This window comes from Ictalurus punctatus, chromosome 1 (genome assembly GCF_001660625.3).
Source record: "Ictalurus punctatus breed USDA103 chromosome 1, Coco_2.0, whole genome shotgun sequence".
Taxonomy (NCBI): domain Eukaryota; kingdom Metazoa; phylum Chordata; class Actinopteri; order Siluriformes; family Ictaluridae; genus Ictalurus; species Ictalurus punctatus.
The window spans coordinates 17993565-18019774 of record NC_030416.2 but is presented as its reverse complement, the minus strand read 5'-3'; the positions used below and the strand labels follow the sequence as shown (position 1 = coordinate 18019774).

At 38.9% G+C, this 26210-nt stretch overlaps 2 protein-coding genes across 6 annotated transcripts in view; one reads left to right on the top strand and one right to left on the bottom strand.

The window, feature by feature from the left end:
- snrka (SNF related kinase a) overlaps positions 1-5025 on the bottom strand; it is a 41462-nt gene extending 36437 nt beyond the window's left edge. The window contains exon 1 of the mRNA XM_017473920.3: positions 4801-5025. The gene's annotated coding sequence lies outside the window, so the exon portion shown is untranslated. The remainder of the gene's footprint in view (positions 1-4800) is intronic.
- Positions 5026-11545: 6520 nt separating this feature from the next.
- Positions 11546-21650, top strand: pomgnt2 (protein O-linked mannose N-acetylglucosaminyltransferase 2 (beta 1,4-)). 5 transcript variants are annotated; one of them, XR_006982805.2, is made up of 4 exons: positions 11546-12495; positions 12742-12872; positions 13021-13134; positions 13360-14032. XR_006982805.2 is itself a non-coding variant. In XM_017473879.3 (4 exons), exon 4 carries the CDS (start codon positions 18433-18435, stop codon positions 20191-20193), a length of 1761 nt encoding a protein of 586 aa, XP_017329368.1. In that variant the 5' UTR covers positions 11571-12495; positions 12803-12872; positions 13021-13134; positions 18398-18432; the 3' UTR covers positions 20194-21650. The 5 variants fall into 5 exon arrangements, 4 of the variants coding, with proteins under 4 accessions (XP_017329368.1, XP_017329351.1, XP_053538171.1 ...); XM_017473879.3 differs by lacking the exon at positions 13360-14032 and adding an exon at positions 18398-21650 and having other exon boundaries at positions 11571-12495; positions 12803-12872; XM_017473862.3 differs by lacking the exon at positions 13360-14032 and adding an exon at positions 18398-21650 and having other exon boundaries at positions 11571-12495.
- The last annotated feature ends 4560 nt before the right edge of the window (positions 21651-26210 follow it).

Here is a 26210-nt window from a genome sequence, read left to right as displayed (position 1 = left end):
AAACCTGTTTTGTGTTTGCAATTGTTTGATATCCATGAGAGCAGAGTATTTTTGTGAATTATTAGTTTTTTGTTGTTGTTTTTTTTTTTTTTTTTAACAAAAGATCAAAAGTTTAAACAATACACAGGTTACCATTAAAATACCTATTTTACTCTACATATTGAACTAATCAAGACATAACATCCAGCTCTTGTATTAAAAGACACTGGAAACTTCTTGTTGTGTTTACATGGATTTTCAACATTTTCCAACTCACTTTTCCACAGCTGCTCTGCACCTTCCATGTCAGCGAGTGGCAACGTAGCTTGATTAACGCTAGCCGAGTCTGCTGTGAAGCAGTTCCTCCAGGGTTTCGCGATCGCAGAAATTAACGCAACATCAAGCAAACTCGGCAATATTCAGAGTTTTTCAAAACTGCAGCAGATTTTCTGAGATTTGGGTCAAAAACACATCGTGTGACGTCAGCCAAAGCCCTCTACGATTCACGTGTGTTGAACTTGAGTACAGCAACCTAGATCACTCCGAAAGAAATTGCAATTTCGCCAAGATTTCTTTTCTTTTAGATTTCCACACAAAAAAGCACAAAAATCTCTGCTAGATGAATCACAAATTTAAAAAATTTAAATAAAAAAAAAAATAAATTAAAAAAAAATAATAAAAATAAATAAATAAATAAATAAATAATAATAATAATAATAATAATAATAATAATAATAATAATAATAATAATAATAATAATAAAAAAGCCCCAGCAAAAAAAAGAAAAGAAAAAAAAAAGTTTTTTTTGTGCATAACAATCACAAAAAAAAACCTGTATGGCTAAATCCTATATGGACTGGTAGAGACCCTGAATAACTGAGGCTACATTTTAATTTGCTGCAGAAATTAACTTATTTGTTTGGATTTTCTTTTTAATTTGACTGACGCCACTCTGAACCGACCGGCACAAGCAAAAACATCAAAGCAATCCAATATGGCTAGAAAAATTAGATGAGCTTAACCGTGTGAAATGAGAAGTGGTCGACGACAGTTGGGAGTAATTCGTGTAATTCTGCCACAAAGACGCGTGTTTAATACGTTCACATAAACAGAAATATGTTAAAAAGCTCAACTTGTTAACTACAATGAGCTGTTGGTATAGAGAGTACCAGTTTAGTGATTGTACATGTGCTCAATGGAAATGCCCAGCATGTGATGAAGCACTTGGGGGTTTGGAGAACATCCATCAAAAATATGGCTCTACAGCCACCGAAGAGTTCACATGAACTGGTGAGCGTCATCGTCAGATTGATGGAGAGCCTTAACACCGACAGGCGTCATATCATCTGAGAAAAATGTCCAGCAATATAATTTTTTTTTTAATGTAACCAACATACATCAAAATATGCGAGAACAAAAAAACAAGTTTGAAAAGTAAACTCACATCTGGAAAAAAAGAAAAAAAGAAAAAAAAGAAAAAGCACATACCAGTGCTATTTAAAGTAACTCTATTCTGTGACTCAGAAACATTAACAGAAACAGCATGTAGTGGAACCAAAAGAAAGAACCTGATGGTCATTACTCACTTCACGTAATTATTCTCATGACCTAAACACGAGCCGTGTGAGCCTCGCACAGTTTCAGTAATAAACATGCTTATGTGCTGCAACTGTTGCATGGCACTCACTGATACGGAAACGGCTGAGTAACTGTAGAGTAGTGTTAAAGTCATCTTTGTTTGTTTTTAATGCGACTCAGACTGCAGCTTGCAGCAAGGGAAGTCTTACACTTGAGTTTGTTTACTAAGTAATGTTGTCCATGACAACAAACGAAAACTTGCGAGATGTAGCCGAGATCATTATGAATGTAGGGTGTGTACAAGTTCAATATCGCATATAAAAGTGGCCCATATGTGAATATGTTTATTTTATGTGAAACTTTGTTCATACAGTGATGAAAAAAGGGTGTTAAACTGGTGGAAAAACACAGAATTAGGACACCTTCGCCAGCATTGTGAATTTAGCACGGATTAATTCCTCAAGTGTGCAGCTATGAATTTACAAGATTATCCAACTTCAGTGAAGAACGACTGTGTTAAGCAGCTCACCTGGACCGCACAAGTGAAAAAATATATATATTATTTTCTCATGAAATTCTGAGTGGACTTATTTATTTATTAAAGTTTATACATCCATCGACAACATTTGGGTCTACTTTGACTTTAGTTAACAGTTTCCTACATTACCCACGATGCCATTGCTAGCAGCACCAGTGGGATTTATCTCGTTTTAACTCTATCTGAAGAGAGAGAGTGATGCAGCCGCGCTTTAATCCTTTAGTTAAACATCCAGCCTTCTCACCTCCTCATTTGTACACTCGGTTCAAACAGAACAGCATCCAAGGCTTCAAATTTCATCCTAATATTGCCATCAGCAACGGGGACAAACTGGCATTTGACCCAGCACCTTTTAAACTACTGGGGGGGGTGACCCAGCACTTCAGGCAATAACAGACAGGTCTCACTTCTTTAAAAAAAACAACAACAATAATCAAAACTTTAGGGACATTTCTCCAAAAGGGGATCTCCTATGAGTGATAAAGGTTTAACCACGGTTTTGCTCTCACTGCCGCATAATAATCATGTGTTGAATCGGTACTGCTAACGTTTCAATATTATAAGTGACATACGCACTTATTCTGTATCAATTACAGGAACAATCCTCAAACAACATCACATAAAGGAAGTAAGGATCGCTGGGAAAATGTTTAGTCAGTCCGTAGAGGACTTCCCAGAACTTTTTTGTGATTATTACAGCCAAAAAATGCTCGATTTTGCTGTGGCTTCTTTCAAAATTCACAATGCAACTTCCGTAGTTTTTGTGTGGAGACCTACTTCAATTGGCAACAATTGTAATTGCACGAAACTGTTTTGCACAGTCTTTCACAGCGATGTTTGTTGGATAATGCTATCTTGTAGCTGTACTCGTGTTTGACACACGTGCATCAAAGAGGGGTTTGGCTGAATGCACATCGTGATGACGTAACATGACGCGTTTTGGCCCAAATCTGCGGAAAATCTGCTATAATTTAGAGAAAAAATAACAGAAAAAAACAAACAAAACAAGCACCTTGGAATACTGGAGTTTGTTTGATTTCGCATTAACTTCTGCGAATGCAAAAATCGTGAAAGGATGTTGGGACAGACTACTTTGAATCGTGAACAAATTTTTTGGAATTAGTGCGGTCTAACTTTGTGAACTAATTTGATGCTGTTATTAGTGGTCCGAGGAGTGAAATGCACAGTGAAGTAGGGATGGGTGACATCTAATCGTTTGCATTATACCGGTAGAAATTCTCCCCACAATAAGAATTAGTCTTCCCGCGATAATAACGATAAAGCCTAGTTGATGACGAATTTCTGTGTGTGACCAATTCGCAGCTCACGTGCAGAGCAAAAACAAGTACGGAGGAAGGCGAATGTGAAGTTGAGGAGGAGTTTCTCGCTAAACGAGGAGCTACTGTACCTCTACAATCTGGAACTGGTTTGGTTACAGAAAACGAGTTTTACTTTTAGATCAATGTGCATGTTTCTGAGGCTCTCAATAAATACTAGAAAATATCGTGATGTAGTTTTAAGTCCATATCGCCCATCCCTACTATGAAGCTTGTGGAGCGTGTGTAAAATGAACTACTCTGACGTTCACTCGGTTCTTTACTGCTCAACAACAATAATAATAATATCGATTCAAAGAATACTTGCTTGATGTATTTGTTGTGGCACATGACATCTAGTTTAAAATATCATTAATAGATCAAATTGTATTAAAGAGCATTTAGTGGTGCCACACCTGTACTGACTGGAATAATAAAAATACAGCACCAACCAACAAGTCAGCCCCAGAAAATCAGTAAACAAGTCACAAATCTCTCTATATACACAAGTATGGAGGTGTGCTTTAATAGTCTTACTTAAAAACATGACCAACCCTCATGCATTTTGATTCAGAGGAGAAACAAACTTTGTGAAATTTGTGAATGAATTTTATAGTACAGAATTAAATGATGACTAAGGTGTTGAGTGCAAAAACTATGAGAGGTGGAGCTTTCTGCTGTCTTGTTAGTGATCTTCCCGCTATGCTAAACCGGTGTACACTCGACATGAACATCAATACTTACTTCATTACCGACCTCAATATGAGAAAATACCATACCAGTGCTGTGACTTGACAGTGTAGAGAGAGAGAGAGTGTGTGTGTGTGTGTGGATTTGACATGCCAAACAGTGAACACGCCGTATAAGGCATAGCACACTCCTGCAAAATGCGAACACTACTGCACATCAAGTCTTCTTCTTCTAGACATTTATACTACATTTAAAAGTATTTATGTACCACAGACCTGCAGTGCTTTTCCTGCATGACTACCTAGTGAGGCACAAAGCTAGCTCTAGGTAGGAGCCTGACCGGAAAGGGCCATCTGAAGCTCGCTAGCTAACCAACCTCCTTAGCTACACACCTAGCCAGATAGCACGTTACCATGACGGACCGCCTGGGATGCTGGATTAACAGAGCAGTATATAAATAAAAACACCAGTTAACCATATCTTCACGAGTTAGCTACACAGACAGCAATACTAACAGACACATGTGTTAACTGTAGTCTTCGGGACACAAACACTACACCGCACAACACCACACCGGCTAAACAAGTGGATATTCATTGTGGGCTAGCAAGATCTAGCCTAGTGGCTAGCAATCGTTTGTTAGCTCCTAATCCACTCGCTAACTAGCTAACTTATATGTATGTATGTTTTTTGACTTACCACTCGTTCCGGGGAACATTTAAAAAAAATAAACAGTAAAATACTCGAATGCGTCCGAAAAGAAATAAGTGGATAACGTTATTTGATCCACATTTACACAAGGCGTTACACATAAGCCTTGTGAATGGAGCTCAGCGCTTGAGGTTTGACTCTAGCGGCGCTCTCTCACACACTCTTTCCCCCCCCCTGTCTCTCTCTCTCATACACACAGTTCCTGCTTTTAGTGTAGAAGCAGCTGTCTGCGCGAGCGGCTCTCCTCCCTCAACAGCTGCAGCGCACCCTACTGGGCATGCGCAATACACGGACGTCACAGCGACGTAGGCATTAGGAGAGCTAATTAACGGAGCCATTCAGTGTATTATTCCTCACAAGATTTAGGAACATTTTATAGAAGGTAAAGTCTGTCGCCAGTTCGTGTTACTCTCAACTCAATTCACTACACTTGTTTAAATTGTCCCTCGAGACTGGACTACTGCATCTCGCGGCTGAAAGGTCTGCAGCTCCAAACCATCCGGCCATTGCAACTGGTCCACCATGCACAACCTCCACAAGTTCTCCCACATCACCCACACTGCTGTGTTCTCTCTACTGGCGTCGTATCCCTACTGCCTGCAGCAGATTTAAAACAATGATGCTCTCATACAAATCAACGTACCGCCGATTAGTTTGACTAACTACCAAATTCCAAAGCATCAAGTCATTGACTGATTAGTAATGTAATAAAGAAGCTGAAAATAACTTAGCAGCTGGAAAACATGGTCAACCCGCCTGACCAGCTCAATCTGTGTTTTGGCAAAGCTGGATTAAAACATTTATCAAACCACACTTTGCACTATTGCTCTCTTTAAGCCTCTAGTGCATCTCAACCAGAATCCTTCAAGGTACAGAGAAGACATGCATTAAGACTGTTCTCTGTCCTGGCACCCAGGTGGTCGAATTAACTTCCCTTTGGTGTCTGAACAGCTGAGGCACTGGCTGTTTTCAACAAGCAAGTAAATGCAAATGTACACTTCCTGTGTCTGGTATTGTTTCGCTAACCTAGAACACTGGCATGGATAAATGTTTGATGAACTGTTGCTCTGCTCCTTATAATAGCTAAAAGACGGCATCTCTTAGTCATTGCAAATTCTACAAGGTTGAAATCTTTTTACAAGGTATATCGTGACATGCCGTCTGTAGAACTGCATAAGACAGACTATACTAGTTATAGAAAATTCTTCAATGATGTGACTATTACTGTAACTTTAATTACTGTAAATCCACTAAGTCTGACTTGGTACCAGCAGCAAAAGATAGCGCATGCTGGCCAAACTGGTGGCCCATTGCCAGAAGTTAAGTGCTGGGAAAAAGGAAACTGTTTCTGAATTACCACTACTAATGCTCCATCATAGACCAGTAATCTTTTAGAAAATATCGCAATAATAAAGCAATTAAAAAATCTCAAACTTTTATTGATCAGTTTACACACATAATAAGGACATTTATCTGCTGGCAAAGATGGTCTACCAGTTTGAGCTATTTGGCCTGTGTTTTGCCAGCTGGTAGTTTTATAGTACTGGCTATTTCAGCAGGGTTATATGACCAAAAAAGGCACAATTACAGATGTTCATGACTTGTTCATGGCAATATGTGAGGACACTATAGTTTTATTGTAAAATTTTTTTGAAGTAGTGTAACATTTTTTTCTCTAAAACACGCTTCCAAATTCTTGGCACCTTCGAAAATCAATATTTAGTGAAGCCCAGGAAATAATAACAGCACAAAGCCTTTATAATATTTAAACCTTTCAATAAGGAGAGTGGTAGCTCAGTGGTTAACATGTTGGCCTACTGCTCAGAAGGTCATGAGTTCAAATCCCAGTACCATTACACTGTCCCGACTGGACACTTGAGTAAGGCCCCTAATCCTCAACTGCTCAGAGGCATAAATGAGATGAATGTAAGTTTCTCTGGATAAGTGCTTCTGCCAAATGCCTAAAAGTTTGTACTTGATGTTATTTTGTGCATTTTTATCTCTGTTTATATCCCTGTATGACATCAGCCATAATTTTCTGTGTGAAGAGCTCTCTGGTTTTCCAGGAAAGGTGATGGACAATAAAAAGATCTAACATATGTTTGTGACCTCCATGCTCACTGTTCATCAGACTGGACCTGCGATCCCAGCGATAAAGGTCACTGTGGCACAGCAGACTCCACACCCTGAAATGACGAGTCTGGCTCCAGGGAAAGAACCCAGTGTACTGGCAAGTCCCCAAAGGATTAGACACATTGTTGCACTAGTTGCAAGCAAGTGGCAAGGTTTCACACTGTGCTGTGAAACATTGGGCATAAACCATTTATCTTTCATTGTGAACAACGTTTTAGAGATTTTGCTAGAACTGCCACTGGATCTACCCTAAAGGTGAATGTAGCATCACGTACCAGGGACTTATTAATGGTTTGTCACTGGGAGCACATAAAGTAGTAAGAACATCTAAATATTCAACTAGCCAGGGATTAATCTACCCAGTCAATTGGAAATCTTTTGTGGTCTATACCAAGCCTCAGTTGACTCTAATCTTAGCTGGATTTAAATAACGTTTAGGAGGTGCATCAAGCTTTACATTTAGATTAGGGCTATACATCCTAATTTGGGAATAATAACATTACCACAATATTGCCTTATGAATTCCAGTGAAAACAAAAAGCAGGATAAGTGGAACTGTGACTTTACTTCCCAATAAAACAATAAAATGAGAGGCATAGATCTATGCCCTGTGCTCATTAAGTGTCATTTGATTTATCCTTGCCTAGATTAACATTACAAATAATATCAGACTAGATGTTTATAGGGCGAAAATGGGACTTGACTGCCATCTAGTGATAATTTTAAATAAGAACAGGCCCTTACATTTTTTTCTGCTTAATGAAAAAATAATAAATAGCAGAAAATGATAAGGCTTAATGAATTTGATGAATTGATTATAAGTGATTAGGATAAGTCAGCATAATCCGCCAACATTAAGAAATACGTAAAGCTGAATAAATATCAATAAAGATCTAATCTCACGAACATTTTAGAATTGCACCTCTCAAGGAGACCTTTTCCATAGTGACTGTTAATTGTAAATGGTGAATGACTCGTGTTTGATGATTTTGTCAGATGTACAGAATAAGGGGACATGTCTAAAAGTCGTTCACAGTGTACACATAGTCGAAACACTTCCACCATTGATCGGCAGAGGGCACCACATTTATATATGCAAAAGATCTAAAAGAGATAATAATAATAATAATAATAATAATAATAATAATAATAATAATAGTTGTGTTTCTTTATTAAGTGTGTCTACAGGCGTGTTCTTATACTGTATTCAGCATCTCTAGAGGTTCAACCATTGGGTAAAATATCCATATAGATTTTATGGGTGTGCTAAGTCTACCGTGGTGATTGAAAGTTTGTGAACCCTTTAGAATTTTCTATATATCTGCATAAATATGACCTAAAACCTCATCAGATTTTCTACAATTTCTACAGAAGTCCTACAATTGGATAAAGAGAACTCAATTAACCAAACGAGACAATACATTTTTTGCAGTTAATTTACAGTAACTGTTGATCAGTCCTGCACATCGGCTTGGAGGAATTTTAGCCCATTCCTTAGTACAGAGCAGCTTCAACTCTGGGATGTTGGTGGGTTTCCTCACATGAACTGTTTGCTTCGGGCCCTTCCACAACATTTCTATTGGATTAAGGTCAGGACTTTGAATTGGCCATTCCAAAACATTAACTTTATTCTTCTTTGACCATTCTTTGGTAGAACAACTTGTGTGCTTTGTTTCGCCACGTTCTCTTGAGAGGCAGTTCATGGACAGATGTCCTGACATTTTCCTTTAGAATTTGATCGTATAATGCAGAATTCATTGATCCATCAATGATGGCAAGCTGTCCTGGCCCAGATGCAACAAAATAGGCCCAACCCATGATACCACCACCACCATGTTTCACAGATGGGATAAGGTTCTTATGCTGGAATGTAGTGTTTTCCTTTCTCCAAACATAACTCTTCTCATTTAAACCTAAAATTCTATTTTGGTCTCATCAATCCACAAAATATTTTTCCAAATATTTGTTCTAACTTGTCCACATGATCTTTAGCAAACTGCAGACGGGCGGCAATGTTCTTTTTGTAGAGCAGTGGCTTTCTCCTTGCAACCCTGCCATGCACAACATTGTTCTTCAGTGTTCTCCTCATGGTGAACTTATGAACAATAATATTAACCAATGTGAGAGAGGCCTTTAGTTGCTTAGAAGTTACCCTGGGTTCCTTTGTGTCCTCATGGACTATTACAGGTCTTGCTCTTGGAGTGATCTTGGTCAACCACTCCTGGGGAGGATAACAATGGTCTTGAATTTCCTCCATTTATACATCATCTGTCTGACTGTGGATTGTTGGAGTCCAAAATTTTTAGAGATGGTTCTGTTATTAATACATCAAGACCTAAAAATTAATAGGTTCTGTCTGACAAGTCTTCCATAAACTATTGACCCTAAAGGTCAAAGAAGATTTTCATTATCATACTGACTACTGGAAGTAAATCATGTATTATACTATTGAAAATTGTTAATTGTGTTACTATTACTATTACTATAACTTGCATAGAACAATGCATCACTGCCAGATCAGCCAAAAAGGGGCACAATTGCAAAAATATTGCCACCCAAAGTGGAAAGTTGGTGGGGGTCCATAACATAAGAGGACAATTTTTTTATCATCAAATGATTTAGTGCAGCATTCTTCTGTAAAATCAATTATTAGTGAAGCCTGTAACAGCACAAGGTCTCTTGCTGTTATGTCTAAGTAGGTTGGAAACACTTGTACACGGATCTTAATGGACCCACTCCATTCAAATGATTCATACTCTTTTATATTCTTAGGTTTGCACAATTCAATCCACATGTTTTAATAGGATTCAAATCAAGACTGAGTTGGTCATTGCAAAAGACCGATTTTGTGATACCACTACTATTTTGGTGTTGATTTTGAATCTATGCACAGGGTCATTATGTTGTTGAAATGATTAATAAACGGCCAAGTTGTAAGTTCCTAGCTGAGTTTGAACTATAATATGTTGGAACCTAGCAGAAATTCTGATGCCATGCAAATCGATTTTCACAAGAGCCCCAAAACCAATAGCAACAAAAGAGCAGCAAAGCATCACTGATCTGCCAGCAAAAAAATTTTTTGTGTTATGCGAATATGGGTTATGGATATTTTCATATGTATTATGAAAGCATCTATATACTTTGTGTCAAAAGCACTTTGGTTTTCCAGAGAAGGTGATGGATGCTATACAATATATATCATATGTAGGTGTTGATTAATTTCCTATAACAGCACAGCTCAGACTGTCGCATCGGATGCAACTGAAATCACAGATTTATATTAATGTGCTTGTTCTAACATTGTCGTTCAATAGTTACAACGAGTATGGCAGACATGGCATAATCTTTATTATTATTATTATGATTAAAAAGGTTTTTAATAAAAGTTTTTTTTACTTGTTATTTAACACAGAAAAAACATAGTTGTTTATTGGCAAATTCCTGTGGTTTAAGTGAGACAAAACACTTTGGGATATGCGGTTATTGTTAGTGCTTTATTCCTTGCACCTCAGGGATACAGTAAATGGTCAAAGACAAAAATAAAGTTTCTGGGGACTTGAGACCAGTAATATACATACTTGATCCAAAGTTTGGACACACATGCTCATAATCTTTTTCTTGATGAAATAACACATGGAATTATGCAGCGACCATGAAAAGTCAAAAAGTTCAATTCTCAACAGTATTTCATGGTGAAACATGAAATTTCAGTGCTGACTTGTTTGTTCTGCCAAGTGTGGGATTAAGGAGAGTGCCATTGATTTATTGGGACATTTGTGAAGCAGTGACATGAAGTTTACTGTTCAACTTTACCAGATTCTACAGCCTAAATATTATCATTCCCTGTGTGCTCTGTGGTGAGTTTGAGTGGCTCTCGCATTCAATCAGGAACAGTATTTAGCCCTATAGAAAAATAATGATGGTGAGTAATTTCATCCTCTACAGAGTACAGTGATAAGACTTTGACTGAGTATTAGCCTTAAATTAGATTAGTATCACTGATCTAATCATCAGTATGACTGAGTGATTTGTTCATGTTCAGTAACTGCCTTATGCTGCTCAGTGCTGTGATGCATCATAAAGTCTATCCCAGCAACAGTTGGTGTGAGGCAGAAATACAGTCCCACCTATGATATGTTTTTGGGAAGGAGGAGGAAAATAGATAACCCGGAGGAAACCTAGACATGCACAAAGACTATAACCACAATAACAGACAATAACCCAAGCACAGGGTCAAACCGGGAGCCCAAGAACTGTAAGATGGAAACACTACCTGCTGCATCACCATGCTCCAACATGTCCCTTTGTTTTTCAGTTTGGAACTGTAACGCTTGTAAAGCACTAATTTACTAGAAAAATGCACAAATCACTGCTTCCTTTGTACATGGCTAATTAGCAACTAGTGATGTTTTGTTCATGAACAATTCGTACATTTTGAATGAATCTTTAATATGACTCGGGAACAACGAGTTGTCTCAGAGAGTGATTCGTTCACTTTATGTTGAGTGCGCATGCGCAGCAACATCCCCACAGGTTCTGTACAGGAAACAGAAAAAATTATTAGTTCACATCAAGAGTCTTCGAGTTCGAGTCGTTCGTTCTTCCGGTGACTGCTCCGTAGTCAATGCACCATGCAATACTGGAAACAGAAATGACTAGTTCACGCCTCAAGTCTTAGGCTCCCGGTCGTTCATTCATCACGTCACATCTCCACTGCACTGCCTATGGGGCAGTCACGGGATGAATGAACGACTCGTACCCTAAGACTCGAGAGTGAACTAATCGTTTCCAGGGAACAGATGTGACAAATGTGACGTGACAGAAGAAAGAACGACTCTGATCGGGAAATGAGGTGAATTAACAGACTGCATAGCCTAAAAACCCAGCTAAGCTATTAGGCTAATTAGCTGTTAAGCTAATTAGCCTATAGTTTATTATTTATTTTTTATATTTATCCAAATGTGATCAACGCTTGCGTAAGTACTACACGTGTTGGGGTACTTAACATGTAAAATTTTAATGATATTCTGCTGAAGAAAAAAAACACGAAATGACTCGAAAAAAGATCCGTTCATTTTGCTGAACGAGATTCAAATGTCCGAGTCAGTACAAAGATCCGAACTTCCTATCACTACTAGTGACTTCTTTAACGAGCCCAAGGCAGAGCGAGCCCACGTTCAGATATCGCGAGATTCTGGTTTGAGCTCAGTTCTCGTGGGTGGAGTTTCCCTCAGCCGGGTTAGGCTTGCACAGACTGACAGTTCGTGAGTCGGATTCACCTCACTAGCAGAACTGTGAAGAAACGACCAGTCTATGTCGTAGAGAAAGCAGAGTATTTTAGCTGCATTAAGCTGTAATCGGTGCTTGTTTTCTTCGGATAAAGCAAATGGTGTCGTGAGGTTTCTGAAAGCACGCTAGCCGTGTGCACCGTTCACACACGCGCACACTCGCGCGCACACGCACACAGAGCTGCACTCAGTCTTAGCCAGTTACTGAAGCACTAGAACCGCACTGACTTGTGATACCACTGACCTGTTTATCTGCTTTCTGGTAAGTATTGTATTCTTTTCTATAGTTCACAGAAAACGGACGCCGTTTTGCCATGTTTCTGTTTGTGAAATTTTGAAAAAGTGAAAAAGTTTTCCGCCGGTTAAACATATGCGAGAAGAGCTGGATGCTGTCTGTAGGTGGAAGATGGTGAAGGTCTGTGCTTTAAACTATAATTTTCTAGTACAGTCAGTCACTGGTGCCTTTTATTTGTATTGCTTCAGCGTGCCTTTATTTTCTGTATTTCAGTCCCTGTACATAAATTCGATGGAATTTACAGCTTAAAATGTGTATGATTGGCTGTCTTTAGAGTTCAAACACTGATCAACTGGAATAAAATACATAAAGAGGGCCCATAACGTGAGAAAGCCTGATGTTATGTGAGTGTTTATTATGTTCAGAAATTTAAAAAGCAACTTTTTAAATGAGCCAAGATGTCTCATTAATTTTGGTGCAGTCTTTCAGAAGTCCATTCTTTATACGATGAATGCAGTCATTCATCTTCATTAACCGCTTTATTCTGGTCAGGGTCAAGGTGGATCTGGAGCCTAGTCACTAGCCCATCACACGGAACCATTTGAACACACACACATGCACCTCAGGAGCTCAGGATTGACTTGAGGAATCTGGAGCTGTGAGAAGGTACCCACTGTGCCACAGTGTCACCCTATTAGAGATCTCATCTGCAAAATCTATAAATATCTACAAGTCTATAGATTTGAAGTATTCTAAAATTTGGCACACATTTAGCTTCGGGTTCTGTATTACTCCCATACAAGTGGCTTATCCACACCTCAGTGCTGCACTCTTACGTACGGTCCTTTTCCTCATGGGAACAGATGACATTGTTTCTTGTAACCCCTGCAGGAGGACTCTCTCAGCTCCATTCCTCATCCGTCTCTGAGGAGCAGAAAGCTTCTGGGCCACACTGGCCATTTCATCGCCGCTAGCATGAAATTGGAACATGCCTATAACCACTGAGAAAGTGATATCTGTGACCCAGTAATGAATTTAGATTCCACCCTCCGAATGTTTCTGCACCTAGTAGTTATGTCTACACGGCTGAAAAGAGCATGCAAATTAAAATCATTTCGTAATAAAGGACTTTTGCTTAGGAATGATTCTTACTTTATTATATGTACATAAAATATGTTTCCTCCCAAGCAGAAACAACTGAATACTTCAACTTAATATCGCCATTTTTAAAACTGGGATTGTATTCCAGTAAAAGCACACTCTGAGACAACTGATAAATGAGAAATGTACAATGCATAATTTGGAAACCGGTAGGTAGGGCTAGTTTAGTTTCAGCATATTCACAAGTTCAAATCCACACATAAAATCTTCAGTGTGCTGTCTAGTCTCATATTTGAGTCGCCTAGAAACATAAGTAACTAGGCTAAAAAAATGTCAGCAAACATAATGTAATAATGTTTGGCCAACTAGTTAGCTAGGCACGCCCATTAATACAACCTGAGGGAAATGAATATTACATGATCACGTTGCTTTTCCAAAGCTTTGGCTACAGCATGTGGTTTCGTCTGTGGTGTTCTGCCCTCTTCAAAACATATTATATGAGTTTGGCTAGCATCTGAGGTGACGTATTGTGCTAGCAGGAGAGTTATATGACCAAGCTGTGATTGGTTTTGGCAGAGTGTTTTCCTCACGCGTGCGTATTCATGATTCTGAAAAGATTGTTTGTGCATGCTAGTCAATCAGAATAGTAAAAATAGTTTTTAGCAACGGCCAGATAGCGCCTCAGCCGATGTGTGTAGTGCAGCAGGTGGCAAAATTCTGAACGAGGAGCTCGCACTATAGTGACAGCATTACATTGGCATTGCATTGTTTTTTCTTCTTCTGGTTGATGCACCTAATTTTGAACACAAAATCTGCTTGTCCTGGGCTAGTGATTTGTCCACCCATGGGGATGAGCTTTAAAATAACACAGCTTTACACGTCACATGAATTTATGAGGTGTGAAGCCCCATGAAAGCTTCAATCGCTGATAACATTTATCAGCTTTTTTTTTTTTTTTTTTTTTTTTTAACACCTGTTTTACACAAACCTGTTGTGTCACAGCTGAGCTAAAAATGAAGATGGACACACTGGGAAGATGGTTGAAGGGACACACAATAAGGCAGTGGTCAGTGAGGGTGTCATCCCCCCCCCCCCCCCCCCCCCCCTTTTCAGTTGTTTGATGTTTTGAAAAAAAAGTTCTAGGACTGAGCGGATCCGTGCTTGGTTCTCTTTATGGGACGCATCGGGGACGAGGGCCAGTGGAAGACTGAGAGCAGTGTCTTTCCACAAGCCTGATTAAAATGCATTGGAAGCACTAGGCCACCTTCCCCCCATCATTGTGGTGCTTATCATCCCCGCAGCAAACAGCACAGCTGTATGCCACAGAGCCAAGGGAGCCTTGTCATCTCTGCTTTACCTCTCCATTCATAAGGAGAGAAGGGAGGAGAGCAGCTCAAGGACATGGCCCCTGCTTGCTATATGCTATATGAATTATCTCTGAATGACTGTATTAGTGCCAAATCTCATGATGCTAGCTGCTTAAAGAGTCTTCAAGTGCTTTTAGCATATTAGTGGCAATTTACTCACCTCAGTGTCTCTTTAGTGTATTTATTTGACTCACTGTTGGAGATCAACAGTGAAACCTTTCCCCCGGATCAAAACTTGACTAAATGCACAAGAATTTCACTGTCGCTGCTGAAATGAATAATCTTCACAATGCCTAATGGCTGTATGTCCATTTTTGCCAAATAATACTGAACATTGTATTTGGTAGTTTGTGTATGAGTGCATTAACTTAAGCACAAACAATAAATTAGTGGCACTGAAGGCATCATAGATCTCAGCTGAGATGGAACGGACAGACTGTGAGTAAACCAACTAATGTGAAACAGATCAGTGGAGCCAGTGGCTGGCTTCTTCAGCTACAGAACCTCTGGCTGGTGTAAAGGTAAACCACAAAGCAGAACAAATATAAAGGACTTATTAATATTTGAAAATGTCAATTTATTTCATCGTGAGCTCATGAAGCAATTCTACATTCTCCCAGAGGCTTTTATTTCACTATCAATTATATACATTAGCAAGCGTGTTCGATTTAAGATGACAGCTCCAATATAACGGGCATATTCTTACATTAAGGTATGCATAGTCCCTTTTTCAGCTTCAGATTTTTGTAGCTATTTAGCAGCAGAACGTAGACACAGCTGAATGCTAAAATAAGCCTTGTATATTTGGATGAATTGTGCGGCATCTTATCTGAGGCACTGTGGGGGATAATTCCCAGAGGAGACCCGTTAGATACTGAGAATCGAAAAAAGTGTAAATATTTTTTTATTATATAATATATATTCTTTAATATATTATTACATTTTATTAAGGCTGTGCCTTTTCAAATAACAGTTCAATTTATATAATTTATTGAAATGGCACTTTCAGTTGTTCTTTTTATTAAGACTGCTTATAGTTTGGCTAGCTTAATGGATATTTCCAGAGTCATCCGAACACAGCTTGTGTTTGCCAGTGCCTTCAGGGGCATGAGTGTTTCTTTAGTGTTATGTACAGCACTAAAGCGGCAGTAACAGTTAATGGTTCATGCATCCCTTTGCTCAGTGGAAAGGATTAAAGCACACAACAGGAAACACTGCCGCCACCGCTGTCCTTGTCCTGGATGATTGGATTGGAGGGTAATGCTTCTTGCCTCTCAAAATCTGACACTCTGCGGATGAAAATGATATTGAGCGAGATATGCATTATATGGTAAAATGAGCATTCCTAGTCTATGAGCAGGCCAAGTGTGGGCCTTACTCTGTTCTATTTAATCGAATTATTGACATTTTTATGAATTTGTTTTAGGCAGTTTGGCAATTATCAAGACTGTAGTGTCTTTTCATATCTAGTCTCTAAGGTAAAAAAAGAATAGTTCTGTTTATATAGATCCAGCAACTGGAAAGACTGTCACCATTGACATTCATCAGGATGTTTCCCTATTCTTAAGGTAGGGTAATGGTTTTGTCCAAAGGTCCAGCAGTGGTCTTTTACTGTACTGGGGTTTAAACTCACCATCATTTCATCACTAAGAACTCTAAACACTGAGCTACCTCTGTCCCCCTCTGTCACCCCCCCTTAATGTTCTTAACGTAGAAGTGTGCAAATTGATGTTCAAGGACCGATGGGATTCACACATTGCATGATTTATTTTCACCTAAAGTTATTTCACCTGATCCCAAATTTGGCATCCAAAAATAAACAGTTTATCACTTGGCTTTGCCAAAATAGGGCCTTGATAAGAAATCACAACTCAATCTGTAAAAAGTACAATACTGTATATAAGCATTAGTTAACATTATTTAAATGCTTCTCAGGCTGATGGCTGTAATGTCTTCAATAAAATTATTTGACATCTCCTTGAGATTGCATCCAGACAGCTATGAAACTTAAAATTTATTTATAGAACACCATATGGCATATATAAATATGCCTTTATTTTAATTGATGTGAGGACTGTACGTAGACAAGCCAGATCAACAAAAGTGTCACAGAAGTATTTAGAAATTCTGTGGATGCATAGTCACAGCTAACTATACACGAGTTGGACTATGGTCAGAAACATATTCTAAAGCAGGAAGCAATAATGTCCTGTTAAATCACTGAGATGTCTATCCAAAGCAGTGTTATAATTCTCAGCCTACCTTTGACTTTGTCTGGAGAAAAAGAAAAAAACTTTCCAATTTTCTCAAGAGTGGAGGGAGAAAAACAAACTGCCAATCTGGACATAAATAAAGTCCCAAGAATAACACCTGTAAGGGATGTTACTACAGCTCCCCATGTAAAATTAATGTCATCCAAGTACAGCCTTTGAGAAAATTTGTCAGAAGAAATCTAAAAGAATTTTGCCAGGTAAGTTTACAGAAGGTGCTTCAAGCAAATATTGATTCAGATTTGTAATGCTCATATTATAGCAGACATAAACTGGAAGACTGTAATTATTGCCCACAAGGCTAGTAATCTCTCATATAGATGGACTTAGATGGACATACCAATCGTGACTACAAAGCATATTAGGCCACTGTGTCTATTCCATGGGTCTGATGGCTATTTTAGAAATTCAGTGGCTTAGAAAATTAGATACATAGGTTAAGCCATTGGTCTTTCTTTTCTGTAACTCACTATTGGGAGGGAAGACTTGCACTATATGGCCAAAGGTTTGTGGACACCTAACAATGGACATCACACCCATATGTGGACCTTAACTATTCTGACCTCTAAATTGTTGCCATAGAGTTGGGAGCACAGAATTGTACAGGATGTATCTGTATGCTGTAGGATTACAGTTTCCTTTCAATAGAACTAAGGGACCCAAACATATTCCAGCATGACAGTGTCCCTGTGTACAGACTGAGGTTCATGAAGACATGGTTTGCCAAGGCTGTTGTGGAAGAAATTGAATGGCCTCCATAAAGCCCTGACCTCAAGCTCATTTAACACATTTAGGATGAACTTTAAAACTGATTGCACCACAGACCTCCTCACCCAACATCAGTGTCTGACTTCACTAATGCTCTTGTGGCTGAGTGGGGAAAATCCCCAAAGCCAAGCTCCAAAATCTAGTGGAAAGCCTTCCCAGAGGAGTGGAGGTTATTATAAGGCAGGACTAAATCTGAAATTTTTGATAGCGTACCAGAAAGAAAAAATGACCTCCAGTCAGATTTAATGTATAAAGCTTTCTAACTGTCAGAAAGGATTAGGGTGATGTCAAGTTTTGATGCTGGAGAACTACAGATTCTCAAAGTTTTGTTTGTGCGGGTAAATTTAAAAAAAAAAAAGAAGGGAAAATCAGCCCATATTTATAACGGCAGTATTTAATGTATGATTTTTCCTCTTGGCGCAGGTCGAGCATGAGCGTGGTGTTGGAACTCAGCTGCAATGCATGCATTAAGCTGTAGAATGAACCTGGCAGCAGTGCTAAATGGCCTGCTTGTATCGCTGGTTGCAGCCCTGCTATGGAAGTATGTTCAGCTAAGCGACCACATGGCCCAACTGGAAGAGGAGCTACAGCTGACGCGTCAATCCCAGGAGCTTTCACATGTGCGCATAGATTATCATGCCGCTCTGTTGGCACTGCAAGAGCAAGGCACAAGGATGGTCTGCACTGGCAAGATGCACACTGACCGCATCTGCCGCTTTGACTATCTTTGCTACTGTTCCGAGGCTGAGGAGTTCATATTCTTCCATAGTAATGCCTCAGTCATGCTTCCCAATTTAGGCCCTCGTCGCTTCCAACCAGCCCTGCTGGACTTGTCCTCTGTTGAGGATCATAATACTCAGTATTTTAATTTCTTGGAACTGCCCGCAGCTGCACTAAAGTACATGCCGAAGCCTGTGTTTGTGCCAGATGTCACTCTCATCCTCAATCGCTTCAACGCTGATAACCTGATGCACATCTTCCACGATGATCTTCTTCCAATATTCTACACCATGCAACAGTACACAGACTTGGATGATGAAGCCAGGCTCGTCTTCATGGAAGGTTGGGGAGAGGGGAGCCATTTTGATCTCTATCGCCTGCTTAGCAGCAAACAGCCACTACTTAAAGAGCACTTACGGAACTTTGGCAAGCTCATGTGCTTCACCAAGTCTTATGTCGGATTGTCAAAGATGACCACATGGTATCAGTACGGCTTTGTACAGCCCCAAGGGCCCAAAGCTAACATACTGGTGTCTGGGAATGAGATTCGTCAGTTTGCCTCGTTCATAATGGACAGACTTAATATCACAACAAAGGAGAGGCCTGAAGGTGATGATTATATAGTAGTTTTTAGTAGAACTTCTAACAGGTTGATACTCAATGAGGCAGAGTTGCTTCTTTCTTTGGCTCAAGAGTACAAAATGAGGACAGTCACCGTGTCCTTGGAGGAGCAAACTTTCGCAAGCATAGTCCAGCTTATCAGTGCGGCATCCATGCTGGTCAGCATGCATGGTGCTCAACTGATCACGTCCATGTTCCTACCACGAGGGGCTGCTGTCATCGAGCTTTTTCCATACGCTGTCAACCCAGAACAGTATACTCCATATAAAACTCTGGCCTCCTTGCCAGGAATGGACCTGCAGTACATAGCATGGAGAAACACCATTGAAGAGAATTCTGTAGCCTATCCTGACCGCCCCTGGGACCAAGGAGGTATCACTCACCTGGAGAAAGAGGAACAGGAACGTATCCTAGCTAGCAAGGAGGTACAGAGACACCTCTGCTGTCGCAACCCAGAGTGGCTTTTCCGGATTTATCAAGACACCATTGTGGACATTCCTTCCTTCTTGGAAGTCCTTCGAGACGGTCTAAAAATTAAGCCTAATCTGAAAAAGAGCAAACCTGTCAGTGTAGTACATCCTGGTCGAGTCAGACATCCCAAGTGCCAGACATCAGTGCAGGCTGCCCATGAAGCAAAGCTGTCCGTGTCCTGGCAGATTCCTTGGAACCTCAAGTACTTGAAGGTAAGAGAGGTAAAATATGAAGTGTGGATCCAGGAGCAGGGAGAGAACACATACATGCCTTATATTCTCCCCCAACAAAACTATACCTTTTCAGAGAACATTAAGCCCTTTACTACATATTTAGTGTGGGTGCGCTGTATCTTTAACAAGAACCTTTTGGGACCGTTTGCAGACGTTCTTATATGTAAAACCTAACTCTGTTAAGCTCATAGTGTCAAGACCAGGGAAATGCTGATTACAAATACTGTGAAGTTGGCTTATTCTGTGGAAAAAAACAAAACGGATTTTCCTACAACGTGACATAGTCTGTAGCTCATTGCCACAGAAAATGAGAGGAACATTTGTACTGAGGAGGACTAAAAATGAATACAGAACACTGGACTGCCAAACTGGACTCTTTGAAAAGTCTCCTTTAACTTTATCATGAGTTTGAAAGATTTTCGATATTCAAAATGTATTTATAAAATGGTGTAAGCTAATTTATTTTTATTTATCAGTTAAGATGTGTGGTGTTGAAATGTGTTGTGCCTGTGGGTGTGATTATCTGATTGTGCTGATAGATATTTTAAAGTTTCCTACTTTTTTGGCACAAGTGATTTTGTTAAAATTTTGCAATCCTGACTTTTATGTGACTTTGTGACTTGAGCAAATGTTTCATGTAGTCATTACAATCTCATTGGTTAGCTTAACATTAGATATAATATCAAGCCAAATTAGCCTAAAAGCAAAGTGGTCTTAGAAGTATGTTTTTCCCCATTTATTCATTGTATGTGTGGATGACTTGTACTAGTTTCTCAGTGTTGATGCTTTTCCTTTTTATTCGAGAAGACATTTCATGCTTGCGTATTTTGATATTGAAATAGTTTGTAAATGAGACTTACTGTACTGGGAATATGGAATGGGAGGACTGAGTCTTTTAACTGTGGCCTGGCATGATAAATGGAAATAAAGATAGAACACTGTTAGTGGGTTTATCAGAACTAAGAGTTGAATGTAACCTGTAGTATCAGTTATTAAGTTTCTCGCTATAAATTATTTAATTCCTTAACATTCTGGCTCTCCTTAACTATTGTCCCATACTTCAGTATCAATATTTAACTGTAGTGTTCTGTTTGATATTTAGCAATGGATGTGATGTTCACTGCCCACATTGGCTTAGGGAGCTGAGATAGAAGAGAATATTTGAAATGACCAACCTTGAACACATCTGTGTTTTTGGGCAACAGTAAAGTCACACAAAACCACTTCTTATGCCTGGGGATGCTCCTGCAAGCAGGTATGAATGAAAATACTACCTAGACGTAATATAACAGTGAATTTACTTATCTGCTTTATTTTTGTTAAAGCAGATCGGTGTCAATTGATATTGCACCACTTGGTGAAAAATAAAATGGGCATTTTTCATGTTCAAGAGAGGTAAAACACATAAAATTTCATTTGGGGAGGTTAAAAAAATAGCATTTTTAGTATGGTTCCACTTCAGGTAAAAAAAGGATCTATTTTGACCCAAACAGAACACAAGAGTTAAAGTGTGTACATTTTCCCTTATTTTGTGGGATCATTTTTTCCTCATTTAGATACCTCACCTGTACTCTGTATTACCATATCCAGTGTTTTGATTGACATAATTAAATGCTAATCATATTCATGTATATGATGAGGATAATTAATCCGTGCTGAGTCTAATATGAATATCAGTGTGATGTCTAATGCCGGTAATCACAGAAAGAGGGGATCTAATTCCATGACACCAAAACCTACACTTGACTCTGAGGATATAAATAAGGCTTGATAATGTAGTCAGGCCATTTCCATGTCTCACATTAAACCAGATTACCCAAGATTAATTTAGAACATCTAATTCCTGAGTTCAAGTTCACCATGAAAAAGGGATTATTTTAGTGACTTTTATGCTCAGTTGAAAACAAGAAGAGGACTAGACTATTAGTGAATTTCACTACCTGCCATCTGTTAGGTTTGGGAGGGGTGGGGGAATAATAATGTTTTGCTGTATGTTCAATTATTTAAATCCTGTGTTGTGATTTTCATATTTATTTGTATTTAAAATTGCTTAGTTGTATTTTTTTGGGTTGGACTTTTCTGCTGTTTGGAGGCCACTACCTATAGTTAGTAATTTCTATAGTAGACCGCAGTCACCATTAGAGATTAGAGTGGATTTGCAGAAGCACGATAGCATTAAAAATGTAGTATTATGTGTTTTGCTTTAAAAAAAAAACTAAACAACAACAACAGGGAAGATGTTTTTAGACCCTGGAGGAACATGGCCCCGTATATGGCAGGTGAGTGCTCTGACTGAATGTCCTCTGAATGTTGCGTCTGCTATTTTCTGTGTTCTAGTTCGTGCTGGCTTAAGATTTGACATGACCCAGAAGTAGTAACTCACATAACTGCTTACCCAACAGATCCCTTAAATAGAAACTGTTGTTTCTGTGTTTTGGATTTTAATTCTAATATAGTAATACACTATTAAAAAAAATACAAATAAAAAAAACTCAAAAGTTTGTGGACACCTGACCATCATACTCGTATGTTTGTTTGAACATCCTATTTCACATCCATTTTCACTCTTCTGGGAAGGATTTTGGAGCATGGTCCATGTCTTCATTGTCATGCTCGAACAGGTTCAGGCTAGTTGGTTCCAGTGAATGGAATTCTTAATGCTATGGCATACAAAGACATTGCATATGACTGTGTGCTTCTAACTTTGGTGCAACAGTTTGGGGAAGAACCACATGTGTGCAATGGTCAGGTGTCCACAAACCTTTGGCCATATAGTGCAATTTTACTTTATTTGTAGTGGTTGTGCCTGAAAAAAAGTGAGCATAGCTGCTAAAGTTGCACTGATATCTTACCAGTATCTACTGTATCAGTACATTACCTATTACAATTAATCAATAGCTATATTATTACTAAAGAAGAATGGCTTAATAAGCTGCAGGAAATGCTGTCAATACAGGAGTTAAACTTTAAACCTCACAAAATGTGGTTTAAAAGTGCTTCAGGCTTCATGTCAAGAAGTATATAATAAATTCAGTCTGTTTAGGTTTTAATGGTCTTATTTCAATGAACCTTATAATGCATTTAACTTATCTAATAACCTTGGACTTTTTTGTGGAAAATTTGAGTATTACAGAGAGTTATAAAATGATTTCCTTTCTTAATTCTGCTTTAATGCCATTATGATTTGACTCGGTGAACAACATACACCAGTAAAGTTAAACCAAGTCAAATGAAACACTGGAAAATGAATCACCGGAAATGAAAACATGACATTTTTCTAGTTGTTTTAAACATTGGTTATGTAACTTTGGTTGTATCCAATACCGATGGCACTAGCATGTATAAACCACTTGTAAATTATTCACAAAATGTAATACCAAAAGCCTCAATAGTTTGGGTCTTGCCATTACAATTGATAATGGAGTCTTTTGCCTTGAGCTAGCATTCAGAGATCTTTGGGATTCATACAGCACATTGACAGAAGTACTCTTCTTCTCCAGAGGGAACTGTGAGCCACTAATTGGCCTTTATGTTTGCAAAAATAACCCTGATGGTGAGAAGAAAGGAACAAGGTTAAGCTTCCTTTGTTTGAAGTTAGGGATTTGTCTCATTGACTATTTCTGTCAGAAATCTTTTACACATTTACACTTTTGACCTTCTAGTTGCAATACAGAAGACCCACTGAAACTGACTTTTCATTCATTCAGTTCACTATTGTATTATCACCCTCGGCTGTTAAATAATGCCAAATCCAGAATTATTGGCACCCTCCAAGAGCACGGGCAAAATCTATAATAAAAATACACAATTATTTAACGTTTTTTTTTAATTAATGTAAAGTAAAAACAAAAACATACCGGTAATAATCAGGGCCATAATAATAAAAAACAATCCCAACAGTAACAAATACCACTAAGGAGGCAAAGAAAACCCAAAGGTTACAGTTTGATTTCGTGCTGCTGTCATAATTGTCATGCAGTGCCTGAATTTGTGTCATTTATACTGCATTTGAAATTGGGTGTGGCAGTCAGATAAGACCATAATATGAACTTTTTGCACACAATCTACATGGTCTGGTTAAAAAATAAATAAACAAAAAAGGAACTGCACACAAGGAAAGGTTTATATACACAAGGTAAAATATGGTAGTGTGTCTGATTTGGGGTTGTTTTGTGGTTAGTTGTCAAGGGGATGTTCTGAATTGCACGAAATTCCAGTAATTATAGTAATTTTACTATTCTGGAAACATGAAACTTTTCACAACACGATATCTTATAATTGCCTTTAAAATGTGTTGGCACTGTTCATTTGAGTGGGTGAGTAATACGTCATTTGACTGTGACTAATGCAAAACTCATTTAGCAGTTGCATACAGAGCTGTCAGCTTTCTCATATCCAGCTTGCTGCTGATGCGTGTTGTCGGGTTATTGAGGGGAAAGTTCCAGATACAAACAAAGCCTGTGACGGAGGGGTGCTCACAGAACAGATTGTCATTAAGGCCCCAATGGAGCAGCGCTCAGCCTTTCCTGCCTCTGCATCAGCACCACACCTGAGACAGAGGCCTCGAGTGGGAGCCGTTAATCACATCATCACACCAGAGCCGAGAGCCAGCCTTCAGCACACTGTGCATTGTCATGGCAACCGGGTGAGGACCTTATGGACTCAATTATTACCACACATCTCTGCAGTAGCAACACCAGAGGGCAGAGCCCTTGGATTCACTCTACTGACTGAGGAGCTTGTCTGTGAAGTTATGTAGCTGTGCTGCAATGCTAAAGTTCAGAATTTCAGACAGTGTTCAGGTCTGATGGCCAGATGTGAGGGCAGAAAATGAGCCAGTTCTGCAGGATTTTCTCTCTGGCTCTCTGAGGACTGCAGATTAATCGAATGTCATGCTTAATTAAAAATTAACACTTAATTAATGCCGTTAAACAGGAGTCATGCAGGGTCTCGGACACCTACTGGAGGTTGCCTGCTAGTTTACAAAAAGAAATGGCATAGCCTAAATACAGGCCAGTGGAAGTTATATTTGATTTAGATATAAGCTTTATTGATATTTCTGTTCTTAAAGCTTAAAGTGTTTGGTAGTAATGCAGTCCTTGTACTTATTAAACCTCTTGATTCTGTTCATTATCCAGCTCCCAACTGATTGCTGTATTTTATTTAGGAACACAGCTCTTCTGTAGGATTGAGGCACAGTGGTTTTGCAGGCCAGTCAGCGAGGTCCAGTATTACATCATGACCACTGCAGTCACAACAGGTTTAACCCTGTGAAGCCTACACTCGTCCTCCTGGAACATGTGTCTGTGTTGTGTTCTGCTTGGACATGAAGCCCAAAAGACAACCTCAGAATCTCAACAACAACTGACAAACTGATTTTATGCTAAATTACATTCGTCCAGCTTGTTTGGGGAGCTTATAATCACACCAGAGCACTGCAAGTGCTTGTGATGTTCTTCAGTTTCAATTTGACCTGGGAATGCCTGGCTTTAGATACAGTTCCCCAAAAATTTCCTTCAGACATCTTGAAAATGGACACACTTATTACACTGGACTTTTTAAAATAATTGCTCGCTTAATAATATACTCTTAGTTATAGCTCTTTTAACTTAATGTATATATAAGTATTTTGCGGACAATATTCAAAAGCAATCGCAAACTGAATTTGCAATTACGCTTCCTAATTGTGGATGCATAAATTGTGACATCATGAAAATCGTGTATTACTGTTTGTGTTTTCGTTTACAGGAGTGTACAGTGTTGGGGAAATTTCAAATGGAAAGGCAAAGTCCATTTGCAACTGCATTTTCCGTGTCTTACGAGTGATCCTGTCATATCAAAATAACAATAGCAGTTACCCTGTTTGCATTTTCACTTCCTAACAATAGGTTTCAATAGCTTTAGATACAAGGAAGAAGGAAGTGTATGGTGATAACAACTACACCATTACATTTACATTTATTCATTTAGCAGACGCTTTTATCCAAAGCGACTTACAAATGAGGAAATACAAGCAAAGTTATCCATTAAGCTATCAGTATGCATTTTCCAACACTAATGACAAAAAATCATATACCTGCTTTACACATAAAGCATTCAAACAATATTACTGCCTATATTATTTGCTATAAATTAAATGTGTCTGTCTCTGTCTGTCTCTATCTGTCTCTTTCTCTCTTGCGCTCTCTTTA